At 41.0% G+C, this 12,358-nt stretch overlaps 1 protein-coding gene across 1 annotated transcript in view; it reads right to left on the minus strand.

Moving 5' to 3' along the window:
* LOC108679838 (dynein heavy chain, cytoplasmic) overlaps positions 1-12,358 on the minus strand; it is a 48,922-nt gene that overhangs the window by 18,353 nt on the left and 18,211 nt on the right. The window contains exons 19-31 of the mRNA XM_047885436.1: positions 9,114-9,185; positions 8,201-8,284; positions 7,730-7,935; positions 7,247-7,370; positions 6,845-6,997; positions 6,387-6,500; positions 5,793-5,887; positions 5,089-5,290; positions 4,707-4,829; positions 4,280-4,426; positions 1,855-3,984; positions 1,249-1,407; positions 750-844 (exon numbers count right to left, since the gene is read on the minus strand). Of these exons, the coding sequence (XP_047741392.1) occupies positions 750-844; positions 1,249-1,407; positions 1,855-3,984; positions 4,280-4,426; positions 4,707-4,829; positions 5,089-5,290; positions 5,793-5,887; positions 6,387-6,500; positions 6,845-6,997; positions 7,247-7,370; positions 7,730-7,935; positions 8,201-8,284; positions 9,114-9,185 (3,704 nt within the window). The remainder of the gene's footprint in view (positions 1-749; positions 845-1,248; positions 1,408-1,854; positions 3,985-4,279; positions 4,427-4,706; positions 4,830-5,088; positions 5,291-5,792; positions 5,888-6,386; positions 6,501-6,844; positions 6,998-7,246; positions 7,371-7,729; positions 7,936-8,200; positions 8,285-9,113; positions 9,186-12,358) is intronic.

Consider the following 12,358-nt stretch of genomic DNA (forward strand, 5'->3'; position numbering starts at 1 on the left):
TGGCCGGGAATTAATTACCCACTTACATTTTCACTGCCGAAAAATATTTTAATTTTGCAGCGAATACAAATAATAATTTCACACACACATTCTTGTAAATAATTTAGTCTACAAGAGATAACTTATAAATTAAGTTCACTCTGATCTTAAAATAGATGCCAGAGGGAGCATGTTAATCCACTTTTGGTCCCCTTAACTCATATATGCCATCGTGACTAAGAGCTAAAAAATTTGTCAGAGCAGAAACATCGGAGTTACAATCTAAACTAGCACACTAAATACAACGTCCAAATGTCTATCTATGAATATTGGTCTTCAACGGTGGTTCTCAAACTTTAGCAGGCTGGCGGCCCCTTGGCTACCCAGTTAATTCCTAGCGCCTACCCAGAAAAACATTAGAATCCCTAGCGCCCCCAAATTTTTAATTATTCCCAGGAGAAGTTAAATTCCTGCTTCAAATTCCTCATCAACCTCGTTTATTCCCAGGAGAGGTTAAAAAACCAAGATCTGGTGGAAAACCCCATCACAGCGAGCCGTGTAGCTGCAAGCGTTTTGTACAAATCGTCAAACAAACGTTCGAACTTCTGACATCGCCTTTAGAATGCCGCCCCCACCGCCCTCTTTTACCTCACCGTCCCCCCAGATCTTTCCGCCGCCCCTAGGGAGGCGGTATCGCCCACTTTGGGAACCACTGTTCTATTATCTCGTAAACAGCGGTATGACATTTTAAAGATGATATCATATCTCACCTGAAGAGCTTCTTCAAGTTGTCGGGGAGGTTGGAACGACCGGCGTAGCCAGGGTTCATTGTGATGAATATTGCCATGTCCGTGGAAACTTTGACCTGTGAATAATTACTCGATAATTTTTCTAGACAATTCATTCAAAGAACCGTTACTCCTTAACGCTGAAAGTTGAGGAACGAAAGCACATATTTGCCGATAATGGCGCTTCTGGCACAAAAAAAGGCAAACATCTTTGACGATTGCTTATAACTTAGTCAACGAGTCTTGCTACAATGATTATCTTTTAATCTTTTGTCATTGCCTTAGCTACATATTAACAGCTTAATAATAGGTTCAATACACATAGTTTTGATGCTTAAGTCAAAAGTTATTCTGGTGCCTGCAGGCGGCTACTATTATCATTACATTAGTTACATCGTAACGACAAAATAACGGTTCAATACACACGGTTTTGATGCAGATAATCAGCACGGTTGCAAAACTGAAGAAGAGATTGTGATACCTGCTTGCCGACGAGCTCGACGCTAATGGTGCCAGCAGAGCTCTTATTATCAGCCTCTCCCTTGAGGGCCTCTTGTATGGTCTGCACCTGCTGAGACACCGCAGACAGCATCCGCTCCTCAAGACGGTTGAACTCATCGAAGCAGCCCCAGGCACCAACCTAGTGCAACGATAAAATAAAAACATTCATGTCTATTCTACAAGTGATTCGGCTCAAAACCAGAGGCGGCTTTAAATAATACAGAGAGAGAAAAGTAAAACAAGTGATGTTTGTTAATGTGAAAACGTACAGTTTGAAGAAAAAGCACAGTACGATACAAAATCAGCCAATTAAATGGTCTTGACTCCTGATATGTAAAAGTAAATATTGAGAGTGTAAACAATCGTAATTCATGATCATAGCTCTACATTCAGTTGGGTTTTGAATAGAATAGGACAGCAAAGAATCGAATGTATGACTAAGAAACTAACAACCCCACATTATGATGATTATAGGCTTGAAATGAATGACGAGCGTAGTTAAATGCAACAAGAAAAATTAAGCACACATAGCAACGAGACAGAATGTCTGTTAATCCGCCACGATATTGCAACAATTATAGATTACCTGACAAAGACCGACGAAGATTCGCCCCATGGCCTGAAAATCGAACGTTTCGTCACAATTGAAGACAAGAACGAAGCGCCCGAGTTGGTTACCGAGGGCTTTAACGGACTCTGTTTTGCCTGTACCGGCGGGTCCAAAGGGTGAACCGCCAAGACGCGACTCAAGCGCCTGGGTCATGGTGAGGTAGCAACGGTCCGTAAGAGGCGTCTGCACGAGACGATCCTGCACTCCGAGGTACTCGAACCCATAGTTGAACTTGGCATTGGCCATGTGGATGCTCAGTTGCTTCAGAGGGTCGGTTTGCTTCAGGTCGAGGTAGTATCGCATTTGACACAGCCACTGGAAGGATTTAGAGTTGTTGATGTTCATCCTTGCAAGGTTGCGAGTGACCGTTCGCTTGTGAACAAACTCATTAATGAGATGCTCTAGTTTCTTGCGTCGCAGTGCAGGCTGTTCCTGTAGCACAGAGTCGGCTAGCAGGGTTAATGTGGACTCCACCTGCTGTAAGACATTGTTTAGGGCTGTCGAGTCGCCTGACGCAAGGGCTCCTTCGACGTCTTCGCTCCAGCTGATCTGCGCAGCTAGCACCACGAGCTGCGCCTGGTAGCTGTCACACCACTCCATGTAGGCAGATGAGTTCGTGCCGGAGTGCTTGAGTTGACGGATGTCTGAAACCGCAGAGGCAAGGTTTTGAGCCAAGGTCATGCGCATTTCTTTTTCGATAAGGGACAGCCATTCATTTATTTTTGGATTTTCGATGGTGTTCACGGGATTCTTGAAAATGACTTCTTCGCCTTCACGAGAAGCAATGCCAGTGACGATTGTATTATCCTCATTTAGGATAATTGCAGCAACTCCGGCAAACATTTTCTTGAAATGCTTCTGCAAGCGAGGGATGTTCTTACTGTTGCCGATTATTTCCAGCAAATCTTCGTCTCCAACGAAATAGAAACGTGGGAACGACGATCGTTCTCGCTCCAAGTATTCACCAAGAGCTTTTTGAATTTTGCCTAGTAGGTCAGCAAGCCGTTCAAGAGAACGCTGAACACCTTGGATGTTGAGTACATCCATGACCATGGGGCTCTTGCCCACCTTCTTCATGAGGTTCAGGAACTCTGTACTGATGCTGGCAAACCGCGATGTCTCGACAGGTAGAAGAGCCTTGATGTCGTCAGAGCCGGAAAAAATACCTTCAAGGTAAACCCAGCGTCTCTGTACATCAATCCATACGTCGAAGAGAGCGCTGATGCGGTTTAGTTTCTCCTCCCATGTCAAGGCATCTTCTTCAAATACTCTATAGTAAGGGGAAAGCTTCATGGCCGCAACGCTGTTGATGTGCTCCTTCACTTTATTGAAGAGGTCATCCCATCCTCTTATGATCTTACACTTGTTCTGGTAGTTAATAAGATCTAACTGGTAGTTTTGCCACGACTCCCTCACTTGCTTAAGGAATTCTTCTAGCGCCATCTCTCCCTGAGCTGTGATTATAACATCTTTCAAGATGCCCTCGTTCTTGTTGAGGTCCACGTCCCAGACCTGTCCCAGAGTAAGTTCGCTCAAGGCCCAACTTACTCGAAGCTGTCTCATCAGTTGCTTCCAGTGACGCTCCTTTAGAGCGTCGCTCTTGAGTTCGATGATAAGAACGTTCACTTTAGTGTAGCTCTGCAACATTTTCTTTACGTACTCGTAGCTAGCGTACTGTCGCAGGCGAGCAGGCAGTTCCTTGAGCTGCCCAATAAGGGCATCCAACTGTGAGCGCAATTTCCGGGGTTGGATGGAAAGCCAGGGTTTTTCTTTCATTTCATCGACTTGCTCCCAGATTTTGGCAAGCTCCGTCCAAACTCCCTTCAGGTCTTGCATTTCTTCATATGCAACGGCCATGCGGTCATCAGATGTGTTCAGAACTCCAGGTTCTTGTAGCTCCAGAGCCTCTTTGGCCTTGGCAACGTTGTCGCGATCGTCCTTGAGTTTAGTAAATTTGCTCTCATAGAGGGCAAGATCTTTGAGCGCCTGGTCAGGTCTTAGGTGTCCCTCCACGGGCTTGGCACGCTCCCACTCCTGGAGGTAGTCGTTGGTGCGAACCTCGACAGCTTTGTCTTCTGCCACGATTTTGTGCTGCAGCTGCGCAACCTGAAACGCAGAAACAAAAGCGGCATTAAAAACTGACCATCTATGATGTTACGGCACAAATAATATTAAAAATTAAATGTAATACGTAGATACTGAACTAAAATGAAAATAATTGCAATTTTGTTACAACCATAGTTGAAAAACTTACGAATTACCGAAATATAATGGACAAAAGGAATAAGAAAAGTGTAAAACTGTTACTGTTAATCTATACTCTTAAAGTTATTCATTCGTACACAATTCTGCAACGCACCATTTAATAAATTCTTCAATACTGAGAAGATCAAACCGTTACCTGTGTTTGAATAGACGTGTCTTTGCGTCGAATGATTTCATTGAATGCGCCCCACTCGCCCTCAATGTTGTCAACGTGCAGCCACTGCAGCGGAAACTGGAACCTCTGCCTTTCTAAGATGCGCTGTCCTTCTACGTACATCTCCACCTGCAAACAATATCCAGAACAGATCTCAATCATGAAGTTAATTATAACATCAAAAATAAATTATACATATAATACTCTCCAATGCATTCATCTGCCTTCTTCGAGCCAAGTCTTTGGTTAATCGTAACATTTTCCCCATTATGGCATGTTCCACAAACGAGGAAAGTCAAATGTTCACCAGAACAGATTTAGAAGAACACATCTACATTCAAACAAGCAAAGAATTCAAAAAGGTTCGGTAAATAACTAGGGCCCTGCAGATAAGATATACAAGGCACACCTGCTTGCCCCAGCCCGTCATCTTCCTCTTCAGCGCCTGCACGTAAGTGATGAGGGTCACGGCATCAGATGTGCTCGAGGAGTCTATGCTCTGTTGCTCCAGTTCACTGCGGCTCTTGAACACCTAAAAAGCAGTATTAAATCACGTCACGTATAACATCAGAGATAAATAATTCTAAGGTACAAGTTGCTCAACTATCCTTTGCCGCTTGCATCGTTAAACATACACCATTTTTGTAACAATAAATCAGCAATTATATACCACATCCGACAACAATAAGATGAAGACAAAAAGCGTCCAGATGTGGGCATGGTACTCTTATTATAAAATTTCCACAGTGCAAACCTATGTTTGTAGAAGCTGGAATGAATACGACACAGACCTGAGCGTGGAACTGTGTCATCTCCTGCCCCAGCAGCTGCCCAAACTTGCTGAGCACATCTTTGTGCCACGAGTCGTATTTGAGCGAAACTTTGCTCTGCACCTTCGCGTAGTCCACCACCACAGGACCGAACGATTTACGCGTTTCCGACGTGTCGAACGTCGTGCGGCATTGTTTGATGTCTTGAAGCAGCTTCATCCAACTGAAACGACCATACATCTTCATTATATAGTGACCAAGTTATATATAAATAAGAACATGATATAAATAATACAAATTAAGAATTGGAACTTCCTGCATTTCACTATGCTTTCAGGAACCTGGAAAGGCAACTTATTCTAATAGCCCGGGTTAACTGATTATTACTCATCTTAGAGGATTGGGCATAAGCTTTTTACAGAATCAAATCGAAGACCATGGCAGAGCTAGTTCGATAATGGGACCAGAAATTGCTCTGGAGCATGAAATGAAATAAAGTTTGAAGGCAAGATGCCGTCGCAATTATCGTTTGCATTAATCGTGCAACAAACAATGCCCATTGATATGAACTTCCCAGGAAGAACAACAAATTACTTTAATCAAATTACGATGAACATTATCTCTGTTATACTTTAAAATTCAAACTTCTTCCACTTCACAAATAAACAAAGTTAAAGAACATGAATAAAGCAAAAAAAAAAATGCGATAAAGTAATAAGAAATACCAGGCAACGTCCTCGCCAAGTTGGCCGTAGAGGTGATCAGGCTGCAGGTCCCACAGCGCCTGATATTGCAGCCACTGCTGCACGTATTCCTGCACCTGTTGGTTATTATAAAAACAATTTAGTTGAGTGACAGCAAAACAGTACATTACATACCGAGTCACAAAATTCACAATGGAAAAGATACAAGAGAAACAATAGACGTAATGGTAAGTTTTCTATCGCCACGTTGAGAGCTGCGGCGCCCAATGATGAGAGACTGTCTCTCGCACCCAGCTCCCGGGTTCGAGTCTCATTGAGGACAAGATCTTCCGGGAAGCTCAGATCATGGTCAACTCAACCATTCATCCAACTCTCGATAAATGAGTAACTGGTTTGTGCAGGATGTTGTGTAATGCAATAAAATGGTTCTGGCGGGGCAGCGAGCCAGTGATGGTCGTGGAACTACCAGTGGCATCAAGTGTCCGGAAAAACTGACTTATCACACCCATTCCTTACCAAGTTGCCATTACCAGGATAGGCAATTTACACACGCACACGATCTGCCGCCAAATATATTACAACATAAATTTAACGTCACATGTGAAAAATGCGTACCTGCGTGACGACTTCATCGATGGCCTTGTAAGCAGCAATGCTGCCCTTGTTGCCCTCAGGGATCATCAAGATCAGGTTCCGGTACCATTCTTTCAGGGGGCGGTCCAGACCAACCTTAGAATAATAACACACAACAACCATGAGAAAAACTTCAATTCAAAAATCATCGAATATTTTTCAACCTTCGGTCGCACAAAAACGGACAACTATATTCGAGAACTCCTGATGTTTGGCATATATGGAATAATGAAGAGTGAAGATTTTCATCTTTGAATGTACAAATCAGATAACATTTCAATCTGAGCTAAGTTTACCCATTGAATGTACAGTTCTAAAACAAACTTCAATATAGATCAACTTCCTAACAATAACAGGTAATTAGCGGGCAACAAATCAAAAAGATGTTCCTGTGCTAACAATTTTAAGTAACTTGTGGAAGATATATGAAGAAGCAGCACCTGGTAACGCGTGCTCTGAATTTTGTTCTGGCTGGTGACTATGGCTTGCCAGGCAAAGAACTGCTGCATGATCTGGTAGCGGGCCTCCTCCATGCTGGGGTGAAGGTAAAGCAGCTGGTTTGTGATGCGCACCTCGTGTACTACTTGCTCGATCTGCACACATAACAAGCCAGTCAACAATAGGCAGCCCATTCAAAGATGACGTCAACCAGCCAAGAGTGATAAGTTCAGCTTGTCTGAATTCGATCCGAGTGAACCAGCTCTTAATATATATATTCATTATGAGAGACCAAGTTTTGCGTTTTGTTTTCCAGAATTTCCTTCGGTATGGCAAGAAACGATACTTCGAATAGCAAGATAAACGGTAATTAGAATTAGAGAGCACATAGATGAAGATCTGACCTTAGGATTGCCGCCCAGCTTGTAAGTGACTGGCTTATCCGGCGCGTCCGTGTCCATGGGAATGTCTTCGGGGTCATCCGCGACGCCTTTCAGCGCCGCCGTCCACGCCTGCACTCCAGCGTGAGAAGATAAATATAATTAAACTGTGATAAATGCAATTATGATGTTCAATAATGGGATAGTGATAAAACCTTGTATCACAAGGAACCACAAGCCATATCAGTCGGGTCATAGGAATATTCTCGCATCTTTACTTCATCGTTAGGTCACTGGAAGGTTCTCACCCTCTTAGTTCACAGTGAGGGCACTGGAAAGTTCTCACCCTCTCAGTTCACAGTGAGGGCACTGGAAGGTTCTCACCTCCTTAGTTCACAGTGAGGGCACTGGAAGGTTCTCACCCTATAGTTCACAGTGAGGTCACTGGAAGGTTCTCACCCTCTTAGTTCAACAGGAAGCCATGGGAAGGTTCTCACCCTCTTAGTTCAGTGAGGTCTTAGGAAGGTTCTCACCTGCTGATCAAGTCTCTGAACCCAAATGTGTAGGTTCGAGTACTGGTGGAGGGAGAGGTCGTCAACGGCCTTCTGGATCTTGGCGAGTATCTCCTTGAAGACGTGGTGCGCATACTGGCAGGTGTCCAGAGACCTCACGTCCGCCTCCAGCTGCTCTTCCACCACAAGCAGATCATCTACCTGCAAAACATCCACAAGTTGAGGCATACAAATAAATTACGTACTATATTGAAGTAAAGATTTTCAATAAAAATATTGAAGTTGCATTAAAATGAGCAAGTTATTAAATAACACAATTCCAGTTGCTTGAAAGTCGAACGTTCATTCCTTAATTTCAACTTGGAATAAAAAATATCAAATGATAATGAAATTTCAATTCTACAAATTACATAATCTATATAAGTATAGAATTCGAGTCACACGAGATATCAATAATTGAACTGACTTTCTCTTGGAAGCAGAAGACAATTTCTGCGAGGCGCTGTACGTAAGGGTCCAGCTTGTAGGACTCCCATACCAGCGACATGCCCTGCAGAAAAAGCACTCAATTGAGCTTTAATTAAGCAAATTCAATTCATTAAATCTAAAAAAATTATTCAATTAGTCACATAACATTGCACTAAGTCGTTGGGAGTCTATAAGGCGTTTGCATAATTTACTTTATTAACTAAAAATTGATGTATAGCCAAAATACTGCTTTATTGTATAATGTATCCATTCAGACAAAATTGTTCAAATAATTCACTCAATCTGAATATCTGATCAGAGTTGACAGCCAAACTGCCTCCAATGACACAAGATGACATTCAATTTTGAATAACATATTGAAATAATTCAATTTATCACGTCACCCAATAAGATTCAACTTTCAAATTTGGGCGATGACAACTTCTCATATAAATGAGAACTCAGGCATCAAATACATAACTTTTCCAACTACGATTTCACCGAACCTTCAACTCTTCACTTTTCTACACAATATTTCACTTTCAACACCTCACTTCACTCAACATTCAACCTCTCACTTTTGTACCCATGGTTTCACTCAACATTCAACCTCTCACTTTTGTACCCATGGCTTCACTCAACATTCAACCTTCGCTTTTGTACCAATGACTTGAACATTCAACTACGGTACTCACTTTTGTATAAATGATATCAATATTCAACCTCTCGCTTTTGTACCCATGACTTCAACATTCTACTTGTCATTCTAGTACCATTGACATCAACATTCAAGCTCTCTCTTTTGTACCTATGATTCCAACATTCAACTTCTCATTCTAGTACCAATGACATCAATATTCAACCGGTCACATTGCTATCACATCACTGAACATTATAGCTGTACCACGAACCTCCGACACGACGGACTGTACGTCTTTCCGCGTGCCCGCCACCAGCAGCAAGATGTTCGTCTTGTCCTCCATCTGGCATACGGCAACATCACGTCAAATTTTTAATCATGACTTGTACTCAAAACTATCTGCAGTATACTCCTATTACTTCCATAACACATCGCATACGGCAACATCACGTCTAATTCTAATCATGACTTTTACTCTAAACTATCTGCAGTATAGTTCTATTACTTCCATAACACATCAAGTTATGTATCTCTTGAAACGCAGCATTGTAAATCCTGACTTAAGAATGCTCGGTAATTTCTTCACGTTATTGTGAATGCACAGTATGATAAGTTATAGTATCTAGTTTATCCGAATGCCTGCTTGCGGGTTGATTTCTGTACGATACGCTCAGAATGGAATATTAAAAATCGTTTTCTAATTTACAACAACTTCATGATAACCCACTATCAACTTTTAACTCGCTCAAACTCACTAATACCTATATAACGCATATCACTTTTAACCAAGAACCATAGACTGGTAAAACTTCATCCTCAATACATTATAATTGAATACTAAATTTCCCTGTCAAGCACCGACATAGTCACTACGAAATAAAGCCCATAAAAATCGCGACATTAATTCAAACAAATTCAATTTATAATCAACCGCATCCTGGATAAGGGCGTTTCTGCCAAGAACCCAAACACACGTGAAATTAGTTCATCATTCTCAGTGGTACTTTAGGGACTAATTAGGAGGACTAATTAGGTGGATGTTAAGTGCATCAATCGTGAAAAACTGAAAATTAACTAAATAAATACACGAGAAGATTTGCAAGAGCAAAAATAAGAAGGAAATTTTATACAATTTCTCAGTTGAAGTTTAGAATATATACTGATGCACATTATCAATGTTCCCACAGCTTAAAATCCAACTTCGGCATAAACACATTCACTGATTTCAACGTATAATTTCCATATGTTCCCATCCAGCATGTCTTTTCTAAATTGACTTAAATGAACATTTGATCCACAGAAAAATTTCAGCGAATGATCACGTCATTTTCCTGATCCATAACTATAGATCGACAATCACTGTAACCTAACTTACCAACCACTACTCTACTACTAATAAACGACTTTCGAAGAATCTAACTATCGATTCCACTCAATTGATCAACTACTTTCGCAAAATTTACATCCATTGCAGAACTAACTGTAGGAATTGAATAACTTAGCATAAAATTTAGCGTTAGTGACGAGTTGTTAAACAAACAAGTTATTTCTTCATACTGCATAGCTCGATTAACGCGAGAGGTGTCAGTTTCACCTCGTGCTATCCGGTTAAAGTTGGGAGCGATTAATACAAAAGATAATAAATTAAACGAACATGAGGAGTATCGTTAAAAGATTAGTGATTGTACTATGTAAGAGTCCAATGTGTAGCGTCCTTAAACAACTAGAATTAATGACATCAAGATCAAATATATTACGCCAGCTATGATAAAATCAAGAAGAAATGACGCGAGCATTTCAGAAGCAAAGAGAATTAGGCTCAAATAAAATTGGTTCACAAAGAACTTGAGCCGTGGAAGAAGCCCTGGAAAATAAAAAATTTTTACAATAAACGAAGGAATTGCAAGGAGGTCACATCCGTACACGAGAGAGCATCGCAACTTCTTGCCGTGTCGACCTGGATGTACAAGTCCGCGATATTTGATGGAGGACTCTACTATTTCGAAATAAACGTTGCACAGGCAAAGAAAGACAACAGTATAACCGAGAGCTTAGATGGGAATCGAACGAGATTCAATGAATATGAAAGAAACTCAACTGCATGGGAGGTGAAGTTATTAGGTAGAAAATAATTAAAAACGAGTGATAATAGGCATACATTTCAGGACAACGAACGTAGATTCGGTCTTAAAAGCACTATCCATGTATGAAAACAAATACAACTAACGAAAACCTTAAATTCGAACACCTAAGCGTACTAGAACTAATGCGCTGTCGTTAGTTCTGCCTAGGCGCACTTGCTACAAACTGCTTTTGTCATGCCCATCCAGAAGTAAAAAGCGTTAAATTCTTCGAATTTATGAGTTGCTATCTAGAGAGAATTTTATATACCAGAAAAAATGAAAGATATTCTAAGAGTTTTGACGAGGCCTCATAGGTTTTTAAGGACAAGTTTTGGCTAGAACACTTTATAATAGGACCGATGGACGGAGGAAAAAACGTCTGGAGGAAAAATAAAAAAATGTTGCCGTTCATTCCTAAATTTTGCCCCTACGAGTTCATTCGTAGGTGTGAACAAGATGTGCGCTTCTGTGCCTGTCACAGTTTGAACGCGATGCCGTTTCTATATGTAAAAAACGTACATTTCCTAACTACCTAAATGTAAAAAACGTACATTTTTACCTAAAATTTATCTAGTTTTCGGATTATCATCTAGTGATTCTAGTCTAAAGCGAACAAAAATGAGTCGTGTGACACATGAAGGACTGATAGGCGATGGGAATACCAGGGTATAGAGCAAAATGTTCAACCTCTACTTCTTACAAAACGTGTTTTTGGTATTTAGATCTCTAGAACAAGAAATTTTCATAGTTTCAAAATAAAGAAACTCTGTAATTGATAAACATTAGTATTATGCATACATTACTTTTTCCTTTGAAATAAATTTCGAAATTGATTACACAGATTTTCCGAATTGAAATAATCTTTCTTTAATGGAAGGCCGCTACGGAATCGTGAAGAAATTTTCCATACGTGTGTTCATCAATGATTCATCAGTCAAGAGTCAAGGCATAAGTTACGTTACCTTTTGAGAGAGCATTTAAAGCTTCTAGTCGGCTGTTGAGCAAACTGAATATAAAGCAACTATTTGCGATAAGAGCTTCTGATAAGATTAGGAGCCTTAACATTCGTGTGTGTACAAAGCCCCACAAGGTTTTGTTCAGCCAGCACGTATAGCGTATTCATTTTCGAACTTGCCTAAGTAAGTAGTAGAGCCCACTGCAGCGCGTTCAACTCCGTTTTAATTGCCATCTTGAAAGTGGCGACTAGGGAATGAACGATAGTTCAGTATTTACGGGCACTTAGGCCACAGTGGCTCGCTTAGTCCCCAGAACAATTCACTAGCTTCTGATAAGATTGTGGGCTTAAAATTTCATTATTACCATAACATAAATATTTTGTACAGCCAACACGTATAGCGTATACATTTTAAAACTTGCTGAGGTAAGTAGTAAG

This window comes from Hyalella azteca, unplaced genomic scaffold (genome assembly GCF_000764305.2).
Source record: "Hyalella azteca isolate HAZT.00-mixed unplaced genomic scaffold, Hazt_2.0.2 contig17921, whole genome shotgun sequence".
NCBI classification, from domain to species: Eukaryota; Metazoa; Arthropoda; class Malacostraca; order Amphipoda; family Hyalellidae; genus Hyalella; species Hyalella azteca.